At 38.1% G+C, this 24887-nt stretch overlaps 3 protein-coding genes across 3 annotated transcripts; all 3 read left to right on the top strand.

The window, feature by feature from the left end:
- Positions 1-915: 915 nt before the first annotated feature.
- Positions 916-1919, top strand: LOC131319482 (protein GL2-INTERACTING REPRESSOR 1-like). The gene is made up of 2 exons (XM_058349734.1): positions 916-1149; positions 1245-1919. Exon 2 carries the CDS (start codon positions 1288-1290, stop codon positions 1627-1629), a length of 342 nt encoding a protein of 113 aa, XP_058205717.1. The 5' UTR covers positions 916-1149; positions 1245-1287; the 3' UTR covers positions 1630-1919.
- An 11090-nt stretch (positions 1920-13009) lies between these two features.
- Positions 13010-17742, top strand: LOC131320964 (ubiquitin-conjugating enzyme E2 variant 1D). Its single transcript, XM_058351907.1, has 4 exons — positions 13010-13288; positions 16123-16262; positions 16655-16780; positions 17343-17742. The coding sequence occupies exons 1-4, from the start codon at positions 13255-13257 to the stop codon at positions 17481-17483; spliced, it is 441 nt and encodes a 146-aa protein (XP_058207890.1). The 5' UTR covers positions 13010-13254; the 3' UTR covers positions 17484-17742.
- Positions 17743-20587: 2845 nt separating this feature from the next.
- Positions 20588-21840, top strand: LOC131320962 (probable CCR4-associated factor 1 homolog 11). The gene is made up of 2 exons (XM_058351906.1): positions 20588-21012; positions 21177-21840. Exons 1-2 carry the CDS (start codon positions 20718-20720, stop codon positions 21737-21739), a joined length of 858 nt encoding a protein of 285 aa, XP_058207889.1. The 5' UTR covers positions 20588-20717; the 3' UTR covers positions 21740-21840.
- The last annotated feature ends 3047 nt before the right edge of the window (positions 21841-24887 follow it).

Here is a 24887-nt window from a genome sequence, read left to right as displayed (position 1 = left end):
CGGCCTGCAAACCTAAGCCTTTAAATAGATGCATTCTTTTCGTTCAAAAAAAAATGCATGTTTTTAAAGGTCTAGATTTTCAATCCGGACATTTATTTAGGAACGAATGAGTACTATTTTGCACACAATGTTATTATTGACAATGGATGAGATATCATTTAAAAATAATTACTGAAACAGTGTTACATTAGCATGTATGTAGTACTATATATATTACTCCTTTTGCATTTTATTAAAAGTCTTTTCCTTGTATAAATACTTGGCATTTCTTTCAAATTAACAAAAAAAAGAAGAAGGTAATATATAATATATCTATGCCAATAAATGAGGCTTATAAATATAACACTTAAATTTCACATGGAAAACAAAGAAGCCTATGTAGGAGGAGGGGAGAGAGACGTAGGACTAGAAATTAAGAGATCAATTAAGAATCCATAGGGGTGTAGTTGGATTTGTTAGGAATTCGGTTTGGCTTTAAAAGCATTTGGGTCTTTTCATGTGTTTTAATGCCATGCTTCCTCCCTTCTTAGCTCTCTCTCCCTCTCTCTCCCTCTCTCTCTCTCTCTGTATTGTTCTATCACCTTAACGCACAACACAACCAATAAATATAAATACACAATACAGTACAAAAATACAGCACCAAGATTTTTCAGGCCGTCCGTTTCTGGCTTTGGACGATTTGAAACGGACGCACGCGATTCACCTCCTTTTACGGTGGCTCCCTTAAAAAGAGATTTTTCGCGCATACAGACATACATCACCGACTGATCTCCAAAGCAATGAATTGAATGAAAAAATATTTACTTCCATACCCCCCATCTGGGGATTTTTAAAATTTCCAACCATTTAATTCATTTTCCTGCCTCTCAATTTAAACTCTCTCTCTCGTCTTCTACCACCCCTTCAATTCAATTCAATTACTACGTACCCTCTCTCTCTCTCTCTCTCTCTACCCTCCACCTCTCTCCCTCTCTAATTAAATTAAGCTTTAAAGAGAACCCATCTTTCTCCCCTTGAATCCTCCTATATAAATGGCCTTTGATGTTCAAAACCAACCACCACAACCACTTGAACCACACCCGGTTCATGCTCCTATTCAATTAGACTTTTCTTCTCCCTCTGCAAAAAATAAATTTCCTCCATCTCCGGGTACATCTCTCTGTGCATGAATTTTTTTTGATCATATCTTTCTTTGATCGGTTTTCCGTTTGACTAATTTTTTGTTTCTTTTTTTTGTTCCCTAGAGTGGTGAAAATATTTTTGCGGGTAAGGAAACAGGGGAAGAAAATGAGTCGCCGGAGCGGACCGAAGCTTGACCTGAAGCTGAATTTATCGCCGCCGAGGGCCAACCGCCACTCGGAATCACCGGCGACCACGTCGCCGACGTCGCCGCCGAGTTCCTGCGTGTCGTCGGAGCTCAACCAGGACGAGTCGACCCTCCGGTACTCCAACAGCCCCGAGGCCACCTCCATGATGCTGGTGGGCTGCCCCAGGTGCCTCATGTACGTCATGCTAGCCGAGGCCGACCCACGGTGCCCGAAGTGCAAGAGCACCGTCTTGCTCGACGTTTTCAACGAAAACCCCGCCGCCACTACTACCGTCGCCGTTAACAAGACTAAGAAGAGCTGAAGTACGCGGCCTCTGTTTGAAGAATCTCAGCTATGTTAGGAACTTTTTAACTTTTTTGTTTTCCTGTTCCTTGTAATGTTTCGAGCTAACGTTATTTATGCTCCGTTTTTACTACCAAGAGTTAAAAAGCGGAGCTTAAATAACGCTATCTCGTTCTTTTTTTTAACCTATAGGATATGGGTGAGTTTGGTCTCTTTCCCCCTTTAGCAGAACGACACCGTTTCATGGTGTTATGATGTCCATCTGCAAATTTTCTCATCTAAGATGTCGGTTTATTTCTTTCTGCTTTATTTCATTGCTTATGTCCAATCACATCTTGCCACGTCAGGGCTAGGCAAGGGTGGGTCAACCATATGATGTGGATAAAACAAAATCTAGTTGACACTTCCCTTTCTCTTTCACCATTCACACTTCTCTTTTTTGTTTTTGTTTTTATTCACGTAAATTTACTACATTATCCCTTGGAAAATGAACTAACGAATCACGTGATTAAAAAAAAAATGAGAATAGGGGTTGGTTGATTGTAAAAATCAGAGAAACAGAAGATCAGTGACCAGAATTGTTGCTATTTTCTTGTACTTAACTGCTACTCAGTAATGTTCTTGGTTTGGGCCCACCAAACTAGGGCGTGGCCCTCTATGAGGAAGTGGCGTTTCAAAGATCTAAACCTTCAGCTGTCTTCTTGGGCATATGATTAATGAATATTTAAGCCCTGTTCCATTAAAGAACTTATTTTTTAAGTATTTATTTTTCGTTTTACGAGACGGGTCAGGTGGTGTTCCAAATGAATAGTAAAAAGAACTTTTAGAAAAAAAAAGTTTTTCAAGTTCAAAATAATGTGTTTACGCAAATAATTTTCCTACTAATATGGATTTTGTTGATAAATCTCAATTGAGATCTTTTGAATGGTGTAAAAAAAATTTAAAAATTATTTTTCATTTTCATTATATTTGAGCTTGAAAAACCTTATTTTTCTAAAAGTTCTTTTTACTATTCATTTGGAACACCATCTCTCATAATACATTACTTTTAATTTAAAAAATAAGTACTTATTTTAGTTAGTGGAACAAACTAAGTGTCACTGTTCCTAATCAAAAAAGAAAAAAAGAAGCGAAATATCTTAATTTAGGCCAAAAAGTGACTGTTTTTGCTAAAAAAAATAGTTATTTCTCAAAATATTTGTATAAAAGTAAAAATATATATATACACTTTTCCGATTCCTCTCGTCGAGACAAATCAAGAATTCATAAAAATTTGGCGCAAAACTAACAAATGCGATAACAATTCAAACGAGGACAAAACTTTCAGATTTAAGTTAAGTTCATAAGAACGCAGCCTGAAAAAGAAAAAAGGTAAAAATGTCACCATCTTCTCTTATCTTAAAGGAAAAATACAGTGAGAGTGGGTGGGTGGGCGGGCTATCGCTAACCCGACAATGTAATGTAATCCCTAAGGAAATGGACCCTCCAAGCAACTGTCTGGATCAATTGTTACCTACTTGTTAGTGCAATATTCTCACAAGCAACTATATATATAGGAAATTTGACTGGCGAGAAGCGCATGCGCAGAGCCGGTTCAAAGAGGAAGCGAAGGAACTAACCGCTTTCGATTTTGGAACAAATTGGGAGGCCACTTCTATATAAGTTATCTATAAGTATTTGAAAATTTTCATAGGTAATGTTTCTTTTTGGTTAAGTTTTTGTACTCCCTCCGTCTCTTTTTTAGAGTCCAGTATTTTATTTTGAGTTGTCCGTTAATAAGTGTCCATTTTGTAAAATTAACGGGTAAAAGTTGATGAATTTTCTATTTTGCCCCTAGAAGTATATTCCATTTTGAAAAGTTAGTGAGTAAAAATATAATTATGATGTTTTCATAGAGGGTAAAGAGAGAAAGTGGAGGTAAAAGTTGATGCAAAATGTGTAATGATGATTTCTTTTTAATAAGTTGAAATTACAAAATAGGACATTTAAAAAGGGACGGAGGGTGTAACATTTAGTAGTTTTATTGTGCTTTTAAAAATAAATTTTTGAAGATGTAAGGGACTCAATATTGGGAGTTCGCTTCGATAAGTTTGAGCCGGCTCTGCGCATGCGTTGCGAGTGCAGCCACCCGGGATAATTACTTGAGAGGATGCGACACCAAGTACAACCACTCGGGGTAGTTACCGGATAGAATGCGGAGCCAATCCCCGGCCGTAAAATATAATATAGTAGAAGTTTCAATAATCAATAATACTAACATGTGAAGCAATATTTGCGGGGTTCTGGTTTATTCTCTCTTTTAGCCTCAAGACGGCTAGTGGCACGAGTAGTACTTCCTCCGTCTCATTTTTTTTGGTCACTTTTGGGAGTCTGTGTCACTTTTTAATTGATTATATCTTGCAATCTATAATCTTTTAGATAATTTTAAAAATAACGTTTAAAAGAGTTCATTGAAATCTATCAAACAATATCCATATTGCATAGAAATAATATTACCCATTAAAAATTATAATTGACAGAGGGAGTATTAAATTCGTTGAATATTTTCAACTTTTTTTTTTTTTTTTGGTTGGGGGGTTGGGGTTGGTTTTATTTTGTTCAAATTGGACATCAAAATAAAAAAAAAAACATAAAAAATAACACTTGGGGATGGCGTATTAATTGACTCCTTTTTTCCAAGTTGTAAAACTGCAGCACAAAAGCACTTTATTGTGGTTCACCAAACAAGGAGTGGATTAATTGTACTATACTACGATTAATAAAGAACCTGCAATGGGTGTATTTTCATAAATTAGATATTTGCTAGAGGTGTCAAATGAGTCGTGCTTTGCCAGCTTAGCCCATTTAGCTTCATGTCAACTGTGTTTCGTGTCGTGCCGTGCCGTTTTTTAATCGTGTCATGTTGTTCTGGTCCATTTACTTAATCGTGTCGTGCCATGCCAAACCAGCCCATCTCCAATTGAGTTTGGTTGGGAAAACAAAATTGTGCAACAACAACAACTTAGTATTTGTTGTGTCATGCTATGCCCTTTCGTGCTTGTCTTAGAACTGTGTCGTGGCATGCCCGTTTAAGATCGTGACGTGTCATGCCTATCTAAGACCATGACGTGTTGTGCTGTTCCCTGCCCATTTCTGTGTTGTGCTTGTGCCCGACCCATCTAAGATCGTGCCCATGCAGTGTCGTGCCGTGCTCGTGCCAGCCCAACCTATTTGACACCTCACATATCTGTTGCTATAAACACTAGTAGCTGAGTTTCCACTATTTTCGGTATTTGCACTTACAGCTTGAAATCTAATGTTTTCTCCTAACTAAATGGTGTTTTTAAATGAATGAAATTTTGCCATTGTGTATGAAGACCAAAAATTTAGTGAGAAATAATTTAGTGAACAAAATTATTTCTCCTCGGCCTAACTATTTCAGGTCAAAAGAGGCTTGTTTAAGGGGTACAGAAAAGAAGGGTAATTGTGTAATTATAGGGAGGAAGGATAAAGATGATGAAAGAAAGAGTGGGGTTGGAGGGGTTTTGGGGTAGTTCGAGCATTGAAATAAAAACAGAGGAAAACTAACATTAAAGATTGGGAAAACAATAAAAACAAATAAATGCAAGAGTAATTGAGACGGTTGAGAATAATGAAAGGGGCTATTACGTCAGATTGATAAATACAAATTCAATTCAATCTCCTCTCTATCCATTTATTATTATCATTTGATATTTTGCCACTTAAGTTTTCAATCTTGTTGCCCACTAAATGCCATCATCCTCTGTTGTCATTCTCTATTAAATTGGGCAACCATCTCTTCTACCCAACCCAACGGGTTTGGCCGAGCGGGCGTGTGAGATCGCATGTTCGAATATTACAGAGGCCGAACATTCTAAACATCGAGGCAACTGGAGGATTTGTCCGATCGCTAAACTCCAAAATTAGTCAAAAGACACACAAACTGGTACAAACGGACATCCGATTATCAAAACAGTTTTTTTTTTTTTAAAAACCATCTCTTCCCTTTCGCCCCTCTTATTCAATTCAATTCAGGTTTTTACCCTATTCAATTTTCCAACCCCCCTTCCTTAACTCAGACACATGCAAACTCCGCACTTCTCTCTCTCTCACCATTATCTCCACTGCAAGTTTTCATCAAGAGTCACAGCTAATAATGATTATCACATTAATGTTGAGAACATGATAAGTACGAGTATTGGAGTAGTTTTTGAGTTTATAGTTTGGAACAGGGTTTTAAATTGCGACTTCGAAAAACGTACATACTGCATCGGTGATACAATCAGGGCCGGTTCTTGGGTAAGGCCTTAGAGGTCGCGTCCCTCTTGCATGGGTGCGAGTTCGAATCTTAGAAGCTGAAGCCTTCCTTTTTAATGGTTACATGGTTCGAAAAGTGTATTTTCTAAAAAACCTTGCTTATAAAGATTGCGGTTGGTCGCAAGTTCGAATCTTAGAGCTGAAGCTTTCCTGTTTAATGGTTATACATGGTTTTTTTATTTTTATTTTTATTTTTGATCCGGTTATACATGGTTCGAAAAGTTTATTTTCTATAGAACTTTGCTTATAAAGATTCGAACGGCAGCCAAGCCAAAAAAAAAATTCTCTCTTTCATTGGTACCACAAAGGCACAAACCCTACATCATACAACTTGCTATCTTCCACAACAACAAATTATTATAGCTATAGGATAAAAATAAAATAAAATTTATTATAGCTATACTTTCTACGTAGAACTGAAAGAACTCTTGTTGTACAGTTCATTTTTTAAAGTTTTACTTTATGTTTCTTTTAAGTTTTTTTACAAGCTCAAATTAGATAAAACTAACAAGAAAACTAATGTCATTTATATGTTCATATATTCAAACAATTGGGTTTTAAACTTAATACTCCAAAAAGTTGGGGCCCCGTGTTCCAAAATGGCCTAGGGCCTCCAAAGCCTCCAAATGCATAGGGCCGGCCCTAGATGCAGCTGCAGTATATATAAGGATTGATTCGGACCTTACTTGGCGATACGCAAGTAAATAACGGTATCGACGGCTTGAAATCCCATAAAGTAGCGGCCCATATGTAACGGCCTTTATTTAAAACTTGGATTTGAAAACAATCTAGTTATTATGTTATTGATTACGCTAAAACTATCTTTGTTAGTATACAAAATTATAGTTGAAAGACTTATACCGAGATTATCCTTCTGCTTTATATATTATTGCGTGTAACACATTGAAACTCTTTTTTTGGGATGAAAAAGGAGCAAAGGCAGAGGAATGGCTTGCGGCATGGGGTGAAGTGATGCCAGTAGGTTTGAAAGAAAATCTCTTATAATAAGTGGTCTAATTTTGATTGGTATTTTTCAAACATGAGATCCACAATATTAGCAATTGGTGCCAGGTTAGGCGTTCAATTGAAGGGGGCTGAGAAACTTTATACTAAAGAAATTAGTTTAAATGGAGGAGGCCAAGTTAGTAGATACTAGATAGGATCAACAGCTCTGCCCCTATTAATGCCGGTTGCTCAAGATTAATCGACAGGAACGGCTCTCGGCTCTCGGCTCTCCACATCACCCTCATAAAACTCGAATACATCTATATCGTACTAGTAACCAAATTACATGAAAATAACTAGACCACCAAGTTGGTGAGGAGGATTGACGATTACCATAGGCTATAGTACTCTACTTCATTACACTGCTACTACCCGGATATGTTAGAGTCTTTGACAATGGATGCCCCATCCACCTCATGAATATTGGTCATAAATGTAATTTTGTACCCTAAAAACTGGTGGAAGAACCCCAAAAAAAAATACAAGGGCCTCTTTGCATCAATATGTCACTAGAAATAACCTGACTTACTAATACTTAGGCGATGTTGGTGCACCGGCCACCAAACCTAACTAATAGTACTTAACTGAAAGTGAAGCCATCTATGTTTCACCAAGCAGAAGATTTAAGGCAGGGGACAATATTACAAACACATTCCCCCTGTAAATTTATGGGTGGGTTCCGCCGAGTTTTATGGTTGCATAGACTTCACAGAACCCACCCGAGGTATGAAAAATATAGTAATTAGTAGGCGAACTTGTCTCCACTTTTTTCGCCCTCAGTTTAGTTTTGAGGAAACAGTTGATTCTTGTGACTTTAACCGTGTCAAAAGGCTTAGTGGCAGATACACAATCATATTCACCTATTTATTGGGAACACGGCCAAACCGACAAAGAACTCAAGACATATTTTTACGTGGTTTCCCAAATGTTTAGTTGAGTGTCATGGCTCACACCTAGTTCCACTGTGTAAGTCAAATGATGAGAGTACAAGATACATCGGCGGCCGCCGCTGCGTCCAACAAATAATCATCAATGACAAATGGTAAGAATTTATCATAGAGATAATATGTGTTATCAAAATAGGCTTAACTATTGACTGATATGTAATGATATAGCCATGGATTCCCCCCCAAAATACATTTAATGGATCAAGAAATTTTTTCACTTCCGCCATGTTCTTAGTTTCTATAAATGGAGAGTTTGATGGGTTCTTGAAAGGGGAAAAACGTTTTTGAGACAAGGCGACCTAATTTCTCCATTTCTCATCTGGCTTTTGCAAATGACCTGTTTCTTTCGGCTAGGGCTGCATGCAACTCAATTGAAGTGATTAAGGCTGCTCTAGATGATGATATTTACCATTACTCCGGCCTAAAAGCTACAGTAATTTGCAGATAAAACTCTTCATTTTCTCTGTTGCTACTGTAAACACTAAAGCTGTTATCCTTAATTTACCATACCCATTCCAGAAGGAACCTTGCCTGCTAAACATTTGGGTGTGCTTCCCTCCATTCACAAGTCGTGGGAGAAGTGCATCCCGCACACCAGATTATCATATATGCATATGCTATACTTGATATACACTCATTTGAAAGCGTTACTTGTCTTACTTGACTCACAATCTTGAAGCATGGACTTGAAAAAGGAAAAAGCCGACCTCCAAGAACAAAAAATGGATTTGGAACAAAAAGAAATGGATTTGGAACAAGAAGAAATCGACTTCGAAGAAGGAATCGAATGGGAAACAAAAGATTCCGACTTGGAAGAAGAAGAAGACTTTGAAGAAAAAGGAATCGACTAATTTCGTAGTTGATTGCGATTTTAATGGAACGTAAAAAAAAAAGTCAATAAAAAAAGAAGGCCAGGCTGACAATCAGCGGCAAAGAACAAGCCAAGACTAGGACAAGTTTTAAGATATCTCAAGATATGAAAAGACTGCGTCCATATGAGTTGTGCGAGGAGCATGCATAAATTGACTAACAACTTTCTCTAATTTCAATTAGATGTTAGGGTTGTATTCAGCTTAAGGAAAGAACTAAATAGAGAATTATGAGCTGGTCAAATAGGCTGTTAGCATTTGAGGGGATAGCTTTGTTCATATAATTAATCTGTCCTGTTTAGAATGCAGAACTATTGGTTCTCTTTGTTTATCTTGCCCTATGTAGCACCGACACACGGACACAGGACACGACACCGACACACACAAATTTTCAAAAAATAGGAGACACAACACGTTGGGTGGACACGTCGGCGTATACATATGTACATGTTTGTTTATATACATATATATTCATATGTGCATATATGTATATATATACAAATTCTATGTAGATTGATACTTTGCCAGAAGCAACGTACCAGTGTCCAACACGTATCCGACTCTTTTAATCTCATAATATCTTGATTTTTTTTCAATATTTTGGGGGTTGGACACTTTCCGACACTCTAAGGACACCCACAAGACACTTTAGGGACACTTTAATAATTGTCCTTAAAGTGTCCTTTGCGTGTCCTTAGAGTGTCGGGAGAGTGTCTAACCCCAAATATAGGGAAAAAATGAGGACACTTTGAGATTAAGCGTCAGACACGTGTCTAAAGCGTGTCCGTGTCTGAAACTAACACTTTGCTTCCCGCGAAGTGTCGGTGTTACATAGATTTTGCCTCAATGAATTCTGCAGGAGATAGATGCAATGCTAAAGGTTATCCCCTGTTCTGGGGTGGAGCTCAAAAGTACTGTTGCAAAAGTGAAATGGAGTTATGTTTGCACTCCCAAGAAGGAAGGGGGTTTAGGCATGAAGCCTTTAAAGGAACGGAACAAAGCTACTGTGCTTAGGAATTTGTGGGCAATTTGTAAGAAGGCTTATACCTTGTGGGTGAAGTGGGTGTATAGCTATGTTATCAAAAAACCATAATTTCTGGAACGTGAGGATTCCCTTAGACTCCTCTGAGACTATTAGGAAGCTAATAAATCTTAGATATATGTATGGTAAAGCTAGGGTGAAGCATACAATGAAATATGGGCAATATATAAATATTTGGTTGAACAACTAGCATCCTTTGGGCCCTAAGTTTTGGGGGAAGGTGTTGTCTTTACCCTTGGCTGATCTCTCTTGTCCTCTGAAACACCGACACTCCTCGAACTCGTCATATCCGAGTCCGCAATGCCAAGAATACAAACACAACGGGGGATTCGCTAGAAAACGTATGAGACAAGACACATGATGTGTTCATTAAATTTTAAATTTATTCGATTTTTCGAATGGGGACACGTCGAGGAAACGACATGGACATGTGGGGGACACGGCGCGGGGCGAGGGTGGTAAATATGTTCTTACTCTAAATATTTGAAGAGGCTAGTTCCCCTAACACAAAAGTTGACACAAATTTTAACACAATACTAATCAGAGTTTCCTGCAAATGATCGAAGCCGTTCAATTAGTTTAAAATAAGTTTTTAAGAGTTCCCATAAAAAATCAAGTTATTCCGATATCGGTAAGGGCTTGATTAGTTCCTTCAATTTTATCGTATAAAATTTGCCAGGAATCAACTGAATGAACTGATCAAGCACTTCTTGATATTCGAATGAGTTGATTTTTTAATGGAAACCCTTAAAAATACGTTTTAAACAAATTGAACGGCTCCGATCATTTGCATGGGACTCCAAAATTGGCTCCACAAAAAACTTGGGTCTACTTTTGTGTGAGAGGAACATGCCCCATATTTGAATTATAGTGTAATTAAAATCACTTAAATGATCGATGGAAGCCAAAAAACTGAGGGGGAAAGCCCTAGATCGAGCATGGCAGCCCCCTTTCTCCCTCCCACCCTAACAAAACTATACTCAATCACTAACTAAAACTGGTAGTGTGATTTCAGCAGCTGATTAGAACTTCATTATAAAAATTAAAATTTCAATGGTTAGGTAAAAACAAAAAATTATTGATATGTTCTATATAGGGCAACAAGCGAGCCGAGTCAAACCTTGAAGCTTTTGAGCTTGATTCATTCAAAATTAGGTGACCTCAAGCTCATTACAGTCCGTTTGGATGGAGGATTTGTTTTGGGTGGATATAAAATGATGGAGGATTAGAAGATGAATATGTAACGAGGGGTGATATATTAAGAATGGTGGATTTGTAATGAGGTGTTTGGAAGGTTTTTTGAAAATGAGGATATGAAAGGTATATATAATAGGATTAGATGTCGAATGACTGAATTGCCCCCCTTGATTTTTGATGCCAAAATTGGTTTTATTTCAAATTAATTACATTTACATGATATTTTTCATTTATTCTAAAATAAATTACAATTACTCGATATTTTCCACCAACTCCACACCACTGCCACTACCTATTCCCTGTCCCCTTTCCAATTTCCAAAAACCCCATTTTAGGGAAACCCCACCCACGGGTTTGCAGAAACCATTTTTCCATTTTGCATAAACCATTTCCTCTTCCATTTCCACTTCACTCCCCACCACCGCCACTACCTCTTCCCCTTCAAATTTGCAGAAACCCCAACCACGGTCCACAGATCCGACCTCCCCCAAAGCTTCTCCCGTTTGCCGCCGGTCATCCCTCAGTTGAGTTTTTTGGCTGGAAGATCTCTCTCTCTCTTGTTGGTCTGGTTTTCAGAAAACGAAAAACAAGTCTGAGAAAAGATAAAGGGGGATTTGGAAGGGTAAAATCGTTTGAAAACATCCCGAATTTGCCAACGACGGGGTCTGACCTCCCCTTCACAAATCCACCTTCAGCCAGACATGGATCCTCTGCAGTGTTTATCTCCCTCTTCCAAAAAACTAAACCAAACACCGAATTTGAAGAAGAGCCGAAGTACAAATCAGGGGCTCACATATCCTCAGTCATCTATTCCATCCAAATAGCCCGTTAGTGTTTTGTCCTAGCTCATACTCAAGCTCTTTGAGAAAAATTTAAAGAATGAGTGTAAATTAGCATATATACTCTTAAATAGAAATATATGCATTTGTTTTCAAGAGTTTACTCAATCCAAGCTTTGAGTAACTCGAGCTTGGATCATTTATGAAATGAGCTTAAAGTCTTGGTTAAGCTCCGTTAACTTGACCAAGACTTTTTGGTCCCAATATGTTTGAAAAGAGTAATTTTCATTCCTCAAATATAAAATTGCACGAATTTAGTCACCAGTGTTTAAAATGCTTGTCAAATAAGTCCTTAGGTTGGATGTCAGTCAACTTATACCGTTAAGATGAGGGGCATTTTGGGAGTTTTGCTAAAAATTCTATTCACACTGCCCAACTTTCTCAATATCCAAACCATCATATTTTGTGTAACAAAAATCTCGTTTTCTATTAGTATTTTCTATATTTTTCATCTCCAAATTACCATTATATCCCCTTCTTAACCTTCTCCTTTATTGGTACACAACTTGCCTTTTTTGTTTTGTCCGTATTCAATTTTTCTCGCATTTGTTAATTTTTGTAACATTTTGTGGATCATTGGTTCATGAGGAATCAGAAAAGTATATCATTATGACCTATACTAAATTTTTTTAAATATCCAGGAAAAATCCAAAAAATAACTTTTAGATTTTTCTTGGATATTTCCCCAAAAAAATGAGTAAAAGTCATAATTTTTTATTTTCCAATTCGTCTCGACGAGAAGAATAAAAAAAGTAAAAAATAATGGATTTTATCCAAATATTTTTAAAAATTTCCAAGAAAAGACCCCAAAAGTTAGACCTTTTGGGATTTTTCTTGTATATTTTCAAAAATATTTCGGTAAGGATTATAATTTTTTTATTTTTTTAATTTCTCTAGTTGAGAGGAGTCAATATAATCCAAAAAAAATTGAATGAAGGACAAAACAATGGGTCAATTTAGCTTTTCAAGAGAAACTAGGCCCAAGTGAAACTTGATGTTCATTCCTAAGGGTGCATAGTGCAATTGGGATGCATAGGAAAAAAACATTACTTGAAGTAAACAGAAGATAATTTATTTTGGCACCCCATTTTTTGATAATTATATTTTAATATCTATTTTTTAATTTATTTTTTGACACTAACAGAAATAGAAAAATATAATAATTAAAATAAGTGAAGTGCCAAAATTATTAACCAAAAGAGAATAACTTTTCTCAAAAATCAGTCGGCTGTATAATAGAGTGCTATTGCAACCTCACCTCTATGCGACTCATTCTTCACCCTGCCCTCTCGTTCCCTTCCCTCAAGATTCTCTCTCCACTAATAATTCTCTCTCTCTCTCTCTCTCTCTCTCTCTCTCTCTGCGGCTCTGCCTTGATCAGATCGATTTCTACGCAACCCATCCGAAGATCAAAGCTGCATAGTCACCATGACCCTTGGCTCAGGAGGATCGAGCGTCGTGGGTCAGTACTCGAACCCTTCGATCTTTTTCTTCGATGTTTCTCATTTCTCCATTTATTGGCCATTTCTCGTTGTGGGTTTGTCGGATTTCATCGTTGTGATTCATATTTTGTGTAGATTTTGTTTTGGGTACGTCTGAATTTGTTCAGATGCTGGAAATTGTGATATTTGTTGTGAGAACTTAGATGGGGTTTATGTTGGAAATTGGCCTGTTGTTATGTTGATGTCTTTTTTAATACCAATTTTCTGGAGCTAATATGGTTGTGGGTTGTAGCCCTTCGAATTTGTGAATCAATTCTTCGTTCCTTTGGAAAATTAATAGTTTCTGGTTGTTAAATTTTGTTTCATTTTATTTCCTCAAGAGAGTTGTTTGCAGGAATTGACCTTGGCGTGGTCGACCGCCGCCCAAATCCTTTCATAACCCCATGGTTATAGTGGTAGTAGTATACTAGTATTCAGTTATAGAGGCTTGCCTCCCTGAATAATTTGAAAGATGTACTATACGCCACTCGAAATTTAGTTTGAAATGTTAATTCGTCACCGCAAGGGTTAGAAGTCTGTGCAATCTGTCCAATTGGTTCGGATACAATACCTAGTTTGATTTGGTTTGGTTTGGTTAATAATTGACTTGCTAATACGCCGATATCGACTCCCTCTGTGTGTGTGTGTGTGTGTGTGATCCTAGAAATTGTCTTGTGAATTTGTGGTTTATTCTGATGACTTCTAGATAAACCTAGAAGTCTCGTGGCATTTTCTCTATGTTCCTTCAAACATAATACATTTTCATGAAGTTGTTCATCTCTTGATTGTGAGGTGGCACTTGGACTTTGTACACTTTTTTGGGATGCTGTTTAGCTTTATGATAGGAATAATGGTACTAATGCTAATGTTTTTCCAGTCAGTCCTTGTTTGGCTGCTACTGAGCTCGTGAAGGATTTCTAAATGACTAAATCTAAACTACTTTGATCACACATTATTGCAAGAGTTCCCTTTTTATTTCGAGGGTAGCCCTTTAAATTGGTGCTCGGCTTCATTCTGTAGAAAGCCATTCCAAATCTTGATTTTTTGGTCCTCGTCTGTGCCCCCTCTTGGTTTTTGTTTATGGTCTCCCTGTGTGTGTGTGCGCGCACATGTTTCTCTGTATCTATCTATCTCTCGCACATTTTTTTTTCTGTTGCAAAAACAACCATGCCATACATAACTAAAGCAGAGGATGGCTACTTCGAGACAAACAACATTGGATAGGACGGTTATATTCGTTTTCCAATTTCTAGGAATACCACTGTCATCTAAAGTATATAACAAACTTAATAGATAAATAAAAGAGAGAGGAGGTGAAAGTGGAGTTTGTAACATCTGGAATATGCAGCAGATATCTATGTTGGTACCTGTACGTAACTACTAGAAAATTATAGATTCCATACTTATATCGTGTTCTTCTATATTAACTGGATTTCTTGACGAGCTCAAAACATTGTGTCTTTCCTGCAAATAATAAAATGTGGACAATTCGTGCGTATTTCAAGACTCAGGCATTATTGGATGAACTTTTTCAAATTTTTGATATGCACCAAGATATGTACCTAAATTTTAGTGCACATGTGAGCATTCAGATATGTATAATTATGGGCACAATGTTCTGAATGGGACCAGTGGGTGACGTTTGGGACAGAATCTGGTGTGGTGAATTTGCCTCAATAGTCAATAGATTTTCTAGTTTAGGCACCCATGCTGCATAGTCCTTGCGGTTGTTAATGAGTTGACATAATATACATGTTGAACATTCCACTCTATTATAGTGGAAGTTATTATGAGACCACCCTCTTTTCTTTTTTTTCTTTTTTGAGAAAACAAAGACTTTTGTATGTTTAAAGGTGTCGTCCTAAGTGGTTGTATTCATAGTGTGCGTGCGCGCAGGCTCATGCATTCATGTGAGGACAGAGAGCAGATACTAGAGAAACATTTTTGTATCTGGTGCGATTGTATATTATGTGGAGCCATTATAGGCACATCTTATTCCTTCACAAGGAAGAAATTCCGAGTTTGCTTGTGAAAGATCGTACAGTTGTGATCATGTAGTTCGCCCTATGCTGTCACCATTATTAATAACACTTGGCTTTTCTCTTTTCATGAGTTAAACTTATTAGGTGCCAAAAGCTGGGGCATAAGCCACATGTACATTACATATACCTCTACAAGACACGCAACTACATCACTACGTTATATGTCATTTCCCCCAAAACTCTATAAAAGAAACATTTTGAAGTGGCCTCTCTTCTTATGGTCCAAACAAAATAAGGAAAAAGGTTTCAGTAAAACGATCTCATAAAATTCTGTTCCTCGACTGTCTCCAAGCCATGACTTCTGCCACACTTGCCTGAATATAACAATCATGGAAACTATTGAGATAAACCTCTTTGTAGACCAGGACATTTTGGGTAATTCTGAGAAAGAAACATACAGTAATATATTTGAGGAAAGCAATCAGCAAAGTAGTTCTATTAGCTTCCACGTGTGTTGTAAAGTTACTTGTGTTTCCTATATGATCTCTCACTTGTCATTCTTAAATGTTTCTTCCAGATAGGAGAATGATGGTACTGAAATCTTTGGAGGTTTTGACACATGGTCGTTGGCATTGCTGTCAATGATTTTAGGGTAGACAAATACTGTTTATTTTAGCATGATAGCTTCTAGTCTTTGATGAATATGGAGTCAAGAAAATTGCAAATATAGCCGTCCTGTAAAATACTATTTGTGTTCTTGGTCTGAATTGCTTTGCATCTTCCATTTGAGTTATGGAAATTTGGGCTTCTCATGTCTTTCTCGTTTCCTTCAGTTCCCAGAAATTTTAGATTGCTGGAGGAACTAGAGCGTGGAGAAAAGGGTATTGGAGATGGTACCGTGAGCTATGGAATGGACGATGGAGATGACATCTACATGCGTTCTTGGACGGGAACCATTATTGGGCCTCATAATGTAATTAACTTCTGTACATTCATTGAAACTGTCTTCATTTATTTTGTTTTCTATTCTTTGAACTGTCTTCTTTTTGAAATACCATGAAATGGTAATCTTTCAAGAACTTCTTTTTGGACGCTATGATGTTTTTCTATCACATCCTGTGACGGATTTTTCTATCACATCCCGTGACAGATTTTTCTGCCTAATTCTCTCTGGGGAACTAAGAAACATCATTCTGTTTTTCAATTCCGGGTAATCCGTTATAAAATATGGAGGATAACATTGTTTTACAGACATGTAGTGGAAGGTCATTAAAGTGGAGAACACGAAAAATCATTGACTAATTAACTGGTTTATTTGTTGATGTATCCATGCTAAAAATGGAGTAACTTTGTCTTCTGTTTCAGTCTGTACATGAAGGTCGGATTTATCAGCTGAAGCTTTTCTGTGACAAAGATTACCCAGAGAAGCCACCAAGTGTTCGTTTCCATTCTCGGGTCAACATGACTTGCGTCAACCATGAAACTGGAGTGGTATGAGTATAATTTTATATTTAAGTTGATCTTTAGGTTGATTAAATTCCACTTCAATGGGTAAGGCAAGATAGAGCCCACGGGACACAGGTTCACTTTGTTCTGTTATGCATTATGCTATTCTCTCTTCCCTTGCGGAAGTAATCTGAAGATCTTGTATCTCCAGTTCCACAGCAGTGTGTTTCAAAAGTTGTGTGCTATAATAACAATGGCAATAATTACTTATGGCCTATTACTGTTGAGTTCCTCTTTCTTATTCTTGATGCCATTTGGTTTTTAATCTATCTTCCTGGTTCTTGGATTTTTCTTATCGCAATGTGCTATAGAAACTCTCCTGGCCCCTGGCCTAGAAGTGTATCATTGGAAGTCTGATTGTCTTTCAAGCTAAATAGTTGGAGATCCATCTTAAGATCTGACAGAATCATATTGTAGATTTTGATTTGAGAATGCTGAGGCTATTTTATTTTCAAGTTGACAATGGTATATCAATGATTGCAGTTTAGTTGTTCTGCTGCTTTAATTGAGATTACTGGCAAAGTTTGATATCACGTGATTGGTACAGGTGGAACCGAAAAAGTTCGGGATACTGGCAAATTGGCAGCGAGAGTACACAATGGAAGATATACTGACACAGCTGAAAAAGGAGATGGCGGCCCCACATAACCGGAAGCTAGTCCAGCCTCCGGAAGGTACCTATTTCTAGTTGCGAGGATTAATTCAGATTCACGGACCATATTGCGTAGACCTTATGCAATATAGGATATGTAATGCTGTGTCAATACTGTCGAATTCACTAAGGTGAGGGAATGCCTTGAAAAAGCTTCTCCTATTCAACTTTCCGTATGGCTTCGCAAACTGTGTCCTACTGTCTTTGAACCGATGTTGCAGGGATTCTGTTTTATTGTTGGGATTTCTTGTGTGCCAAATATTGGAAAAGCCCCTTAATTCGTGATTGCAGTTCATCAGTGTGTTTGGAACTCCGCTTTTTTGGGCTTATTTGTTCTCTTTCCTTGGCAAATTGTGACTATGGAGGCATTTTTATTAGAGGAAGAGCAATAGAAAAGTGGAGTGCAAAAATCATTACTTAGATTGTGAAAGTAATTAAGATGTTGTAGCAAGTATGTTTAAGTCTTTCGGAGGCCTATACGCTTTGTATCCCTGCTCGTTCTTTTTTTTGGCTCTGGGAGTAAACCCACCCGTTGGTTCCCAGTTGTCTCTGTTATTGATTTGAACTAGGTATTTTCATAGCAAATCCTAACAGAAGATCCGGATCCTTTTAAAATAATAGTCCTGCTCTCTAAGGTTTCTTAGGATTTGGTCTTACATGCTTATCTTTTGGTTCTTTCCTACCTAATAAAAGTAGGGGTGCACACAGTCCGGATCAGTTTGGTTTCGTACAGATTTAAGGACCGAACCGTTACTCATGGTTCTATGAAATTAAAATTTGTGTCCGGACCAAAAGTACTACGGATCGAACCAAACCATTCCGCGGACTTACGGTTTAGTTCACGTTAATTCACAGTTCAAAATTGTCAATGTATGACACAAATACAATAAGTAAAGATATAAAGGAAAACTAAATTGAACTTATTAGAGAATTTTTGAATCACAGGTATATACATGCACATCTTCGCTATTTTTTCTCATAGTCAACCATTCCTTATGAAAATTATGATCAATTGATATTTACGGAACCAACAGTAGGACGGGAGTCCTACTACTGATATGCAAAACACATTAATTAACTTTTGACATTTGTATATACGTTTATGCCGCAAGTGGAGCGGAGTGTAATTAGTGCCTTCTTTATACTTACGCGCACATGGACAGGATTCATTTCCTGTAAGCACTATCCCCTCCCCAAGTGTCTAGGATAGAGTAGATTAGAATTAACGAATGGCAAAAAAATATATTCGTTTATGCCAAGTTGAATTTTAACGTGTGCAATACTCACTGTTGGTTTCGTAGATTAAGCTCTGCACCTTTAAGTGAAATCACGTAGTGTAATCCACAACTTAATAAGCAAAACGAAACAACACGGTTAATTGAATCTTAATCTTTCAATGTGAGGGAACATTTTTCCCTTCAATCATTGACATTTAGAAATAACCAATGGCAACGAATCCCTAAAACTTAGGCCATATATATTTATATAGGTATAGGCATAGTATATAGGAAGCATAAAATTAGTAAACTATACTATTAGGCCACGTCCTCCTCTTCCCGTCCTCTGGCCTTCTCCTCTCCGCGGGGTTTTTTCGGCTCTGTTCTTGATGCTGTTCAAGTGCTGCTAAGCGGCAATCGGGTCTCCGGCCGGTGGTGGATGTGCCTGGTTTGGTTCGCCTCGTCCTTGGCTTCCCATATCTGGTAGTTTGAGGCCAGCGGTGAGATAATAAAGTTGAGGTTGGGTTAGGATTTTTGATTTTGTTTTGTCCGGATGTTTTCGGTTTCTATCCCGGCTAGTTTCTCCAGTTCGGGGGTTTGTACCGGTCTGGTTTTCCCAGATATCAAATTTTGATGTTGACTTTGATATGAAGCTCCGCCTTCTCGAGGCAACTGGTGTCTGGGTACTAGCTCCAGGTATACTGATCCATGTTGCACATGTTGACGGTGTGAAGAAGAGTGTTGATTCATGCATAGGCGCTATATATATATATATATATATATATATATATATATATATATATATATATATATATATATATATATATATTTTGATAATTAGGTGCTAGACATTAGCTTCATCTTTTTGTATTTCCTATATCGTTAGTTTTGGGGTTTGGTTGTGTTTCTTTATCTTTGTATTGGGATGAAAATCTGTAGATGCCGTGTGGTTCCTTGGAATGAATATCTTCTCTTTTCGGGTTTAAAAAAAAATACTATTAGGGCACGTCTGATTTCAAATTAATTGTAGGAAGTATTGGAAAAAGATGGGAATAAGGTTTGGAACAAAGGAACAAATGGGGTCGACATGATAATAATAGATGAAATTATATATATCATGAAATTGGATGTATTATGTTTGATATAAGGGTGGGATGAAGAATTATTTTTTAACTCACGAGGAGGGAATCTAATCTTCTTGATTAATCAGGACCCCATGTCGCTCACTCCGAACATCGGAGTGGTAGTCCACCGCCAGAATACGTGCAGTTTTCGGCCAGGAAATATTCCGTGAATAATTTTTTATTTTTTTTTCTGAAAAGGGGTTATTTATAAAAAAATACTTAGGTAAAGTAAAAAAAAAAAATTACTTTTCCAATTCATCTCGTTGAGACGAATTAATAACCTACAAAAATTTAACGCAAAATTAACAAATGCTAAAAATATTCAAATAATGACAAAATTTACAGATTTAAATTAAGTTCAAAAGAACGGTGCCTTAGTGTCAAGAAATTTTGGAACATTAAATACTAAAGTATGTTATTTTTTTAATTCAAAATTTACAATTTTTTTCATGATGGACTATCCTTTAGACCCATGTAATTTTATAAACTACTCCCTCCGTCCGGATTTAATAGTTCTTTTTTAGAATTCGTGTTATTTTTCAATCGATTATATCTTGTAATTTATAATGTTGGAATATGTAATTTTGAAAACATTGTCTTATAGAAATAATTGAGATCTATCAAACAAGATCTATATTTGATAAAAAATTCATTACCAATTTAAAGATATAATTTATTTTTTATTCGGTTAGAATTGAACGAAAGACTATCAAATCTGGTCAGAGAGAGTAATTAATTAAAGATTAGCGTATTTTCCGCTTTATATACGGAGAAACAACTGTCATAAGTTGTATACAAACCATAATTTACACAATCCAATTACCCCATAAACTCAATTCAGAAACGGAGAGTATAAAAACCCCACCCTACGCCCAACCTCCACAAACCCTAAAAAAATCACCCCCCGCCCCTTCCCTATAGTCGGAAGAATGTTCACAGACGGCTCCCCGCCACCGCCAATGCCGCCGCCGTCGCCGGCAGCGAAGCCGATCGTAGTCCGCTCGGTCTGGTCGGACAACATCGAGCCCGAATTCGACCTGATCCGCCTCCTCATCGACCGGTACCCCTTCGTCTCCATGGACACCGAGTTCCCCGGCGTCATCGTCCGCCCCGCCGCCGACTCCTTCCGCCTCCGCAACCCCTCCGCCCACTACTCCATCCTCAAGGCCAACGTCGACCTCCTCAACCTCATCCAGATCGGCCTCACCCTCTCCGATTCCCAAGGTAGTCTACTTTTTCCGCGATGCCTCGGGGTCCTTTTAATTAATCATTACTGTATCTCCTACTCTCAACTTAACTCTTTCGTGATGCCTCGTGCACGGGGTTCTATTGATTGATCTTCGTGATCGCGTTTTCCGAAGGCTGATAAATACTTTTTTGGTTTAAAGGTAACCTCCCGGATCTCGGCACGGACAACCGGTACATCTGGGAGTTCAACTTCAAGGACTTCGACGTGTCACGCGACTCTCACGCGTCGGACTCGATAGAGCTCCTGAGGCGCCAGGGGGTGGACTTCGAGCGCAACCGGGAGTTTGGGATCGAGTCGGTGCGGTTCGCCGAGCTGGTGATGTCATCGGGGCTGGTATGCGATGAGTCGGTGAGCTGGGTGACGTTCCACAGCGCGTACGATTTCGGGTACTTAATCAAGGTGCTGACTAGGAAGCCCTTGCCGGACGAGCTGGGAGAGTTCTTGAGCCTGCTGGGGGTGTTTTTCGGGGCTAGGGTTTATGATGTGAAGCATCTGATGAGGTTTTGTGAGAGGAGTCTGTACGGAGGGTTGGAACGCGTGGCGGAGACACTCGAGGTGGAGAGGGAAGTGGGGAAGTGCCATCAGGCTGGGTCTGATAGCTTGCTGACATGGCACGCGTTTCAGAAGATTAGAGAGGGTGGGTTCTGCAAGGAGGGGCCAGAGAAGTACGCTGGTGTTCTGTATGGGTTAGAGGTTTTCTGAAATTTTCTCTCTTCTTGCTGTGTGTGGAATTTGCCTTGTGCAGTAGATTTGTACAAACCCATGGCTTAATATCAATGTCAGTGGTGATCGTTTCTTCTTAATTGGAGTTCCGCAGTTTCGGTTTCCTTATATCTGTACAGATTTGCATGCACATTCGTATATCTGTAGTTAAGAACACATGTAGTTTTTTCCCTGGTGATTAGGGTTTTTTCCCTGGTGATTAGGTTAACGATATATGACAAGGTTTAGTACATGCTAGAAGGGGCTAAACAAGATGATGGTAAAGCAGACCATCAAAACAAAAGATTGCTAAGCCTAAAGTACCCTCTTGTGTTGAATTAATGATGTGCTATATTGTTAGGATTTTGTTGCAGTTAGCAATTTGTTAAAGGTTGTAAGTACGAAGATGATTGTTGGTCGCTGTTGTAAGATGAGAATGATATGCAACTCTTCTTAGAGTTGGAAAACTTGGGCACAACACTCCCTATAGTTGGTTGATGGAAAATGAATCTTTGATTGATCTAGGGGAAGCTTGGAAGCGTTTGTCCTTCATTGTACATGGCTTGAGGCAGACATTGGTTATGTCAGCACATGTGGGGTGAATGACTGCGTTGTAACATTTCACTTTTGGAATTATAGCATGGTAACCGGGTGCAGTGAGGAAAGTCTCTATTACACAGATCACTTATGTAGCATCCTTATGTAAAAGATAATGCCATTAGGCATGTCTTGCCCTTTCACTTGACCTTGCTTGTTGACCGTTGAACCTAAATAAGATTACCAGTCGACCTTTGTTGTAGGCTTTCACTGGCATATTACATGCTTAAACTAGTTTATCTCCAGCTGGAAAAAATTTCACTGGTCATATCTTACTTATTGAGACCTTTGGCTTGGCAATAGAATAGAAAAATGATAGCTCGTCACTTGATACTAATTACTTTTCCTGCTAGAATCGTAGTGATCAAAGCTTGTAATAGAACAAAAATAATTGCTGCAATGTAAAGGTGAAGTGAAGTGTACCAAAAGTTGTGTAAAAAAAAAAAAAAGAGTACCTTGGTTTGTATCACTTTGTAAGACCGTAATTTGTATAAGGTGGATTTCACCTGAATTACCGCTATCGTGATCGTTCTCAAATCTTAAAAATCAAGATACTACAAGAAATGTTGGGTTGCTCAATTTTGAAGAAACCTGACATTTTATGGTCTTCGGTTTTCCAGGAAATAGACTCCTAAGCAATTGAAATTATGATATGATTAATCAAGCTACATAAGAGAATTAGTAATGCTCCACCACTTGTTCCAAGTAATAATTTTATGTGAGCCGAATTGTTTGCCGCTTGATAAGTCAACCTTGCAAATTGAGCTCAAGCTTGATTGGAGTGTGTAGCAGTGTTGGAAAGCAAATCCAACCTTTTTAGAAAACGTGCCCTTAAAAGTTAAAATTCCCGAAAGGGACTTCACATTAAGGGAGAGAAGGATTAGTAACTCAAGTGGGCCCAAATTGCTCTTGAGGGGTTTAATATAGTTTATAGCCTTTAGAAAAACTAGGTAAGAAGAAAGAATGTGACCCGTCATTTATAGGTGGGCAGTTAAGAGGCATTATATCCGTTATATGGATAAGTTGTGATTATGAAGAAAAGAGATGCATATGTGTAGTTAAAAGGGGAAAAAGAAGAAGATGATAATTAAGAAGTGGAGTTGTGTTTACTTAGCATGACACAGACCAATTAAAGTGATCTACTTGACCACTTTTGGTGAAAGTTATATAAAGTAAAAGCACTTAAGGGTATAGGGCAACTTGTTGAGATTGCCAGAAAGGAATTTATTGGATAATTTGGATTGGGTGTCAGTGGGTATAGGTGATGTTTAAAGGGGGCATAATTGCAGATAATATGAGTTTAGTTGGTGTGACCATGCCGATAATGGAGCAATCTATGCCTGAGAAAGTTGAATGATATAGTCCTGGTTAAGTTCAGAAAGATTTGAATTTTATAACGAAGACTTTGGGCAGAACCTAAGCTGCTACCATATGGAGAGCACCATTGCACTTATGTAGAGGTGGTGTCGAAGTGCTATGTGAGTTGTTCATCTTCATGAAGAGTGCTACAAGAGAGCTCATCAGCATGAGGTAGGTTGGACAAGCTGGAAGATGCCATGGGAGTTCTTCGCTGGCATGAAGAATGCCATGGGAGAACCTTCATCAACCTATGAAGATTTTAGGACAAGGGGAGGATCAATAAATCATGAAAAGTACTCGAGTTGTTCTGTTTGTGTCAACTTGATTGACCAACACATTTGCCTGGTAAACAGTAGCAGTTGTAGAGACGACTGTTATGCTTTCAGCTCTAGTGTTGGTCGACCAACCTTGTGTTGTGGCGGACTATGTGTGGAGTTCAAATATTGGCGACTCTCTCAGAGATTGGTCCATGATGGCAGAAGACTAAAGTCAAGTTAGTGCCGGCAAAACTAGGTTGTAAGCTTGGTCGACCAACTTTTAAGTGTGGTGGTGACTGCAACGTCGTGGTTGATCACGTGACTGCATTTAATAGTATTGTGGTAAATTGTGTTTTCATAAGCATTGATAAACAAGCTAAGAGAACACATCCCAAATCACCTTCCAAAGTGGTGAACCATACTCGTGAGAGGGAATGGACGTGTAATATCTTCTAGTACCATTGGTGTTGAGAGCTTATTCTATTGAGGAGCCTCAGAGTTCTCTTTTAAAGGTTCACTTGTCGTTTAATTGTTTTGCTTGATTTTATAGATTTTAGCATCATCCCTGTCTGACATAGAAACAACATAGATCTTGGTTAAGCTGGTAACTGGTTCTATAAATGACCTCTTAGGTTGAGATTGTGGTAGTTGGTTTTGTGCTGAGTAAAGCCCCACTGGATCACTTATTTGTGACTCGTAAAGGTTGTGAGTTAGCCTACTGAAAACCCCTTTGTGGATGTCGATGTTTTGGGTTGAAAATCCTGTTTCATTAGTAAAAATTCCGGATGGGTAATCTAGACAGATGGTAGGTGCATGTTTTGTGCTGAACCACTATAACTTGTGTTCATCTCTCTTTCGTTCTTAAACTAATCTGTCAGAATCAGAATTGAATGAATGCTTCAGAAGATGAATGTTGATTAGCGAATAAGATGTGT

This window comes from Rhododendron vialii, chromosome 3a (genome assembly GCF_030253575.1).
Source record: "Rhododendron vialii isolate Sample 1 chromosome 3a, ASM3025357v1".
In the NCBI taxonomy this organism is placed as follows: Eukaryota; Viridiplantae; Streptophyta; class Magnoliopsida; order Ericales; family Ericaceae; genus Rhododendron; species Rhododendron vialii.
Note: the sequence above shows the minus strand (reverse complement) of the source record. Positions and strands in the feature narration are given on the sequence as shown.

What these genes read in the sequence shown, in the direction of transcription:
- LOC131320964 (XM_058351907.1), top strand. Translation starts at nt 13,255, where the DNA reads ATGACCCTTGGCTCAGGAGGATCGAGCGTCGTGG. An exon ending in CCATTATTGGGCCTCATAAT is followed by an intron (nt 16,263 to 16,654) that starts GTAATTAACTTC and finishes CTTCTGTTTCAG; the next exon opens with TCTGTACATGAAGGTCGGAT. An exon ending in TCAACCATGAAACTGGAGTG is followed by an intron (nt 16,781 to 17,342) that starts GTATGAGTATAA and finishes TGATTGGTACAG; the next exon opens with GTGGAACCGAAAAAGTTCGG.
- LOC131320962 (XM_058351906.1), top strand. Translation starts at nt 20,718, where the DNA reads ATGTTCACAGACGGCTCCCCGCCACCGCCAATGCCGCCGCCGTCGCCG. An exon ending in CACCCTCTCCGATTCCCAAG is followed by an intron (nt 21,013 to 21,176) that starts GTAGTCTACTTT and finishes TTTGGTTTAAAG; the next exon opens with GTAACCTCCCGGATCTCGGC.
- LOC131319482 (XM_058349734.1), top strand. Translation starts at nt 1,288, where the DNA reads ATGAGTCGCCGGAGCGGACCGAAGCTTGACCTGAAGCTGAATTTATCG.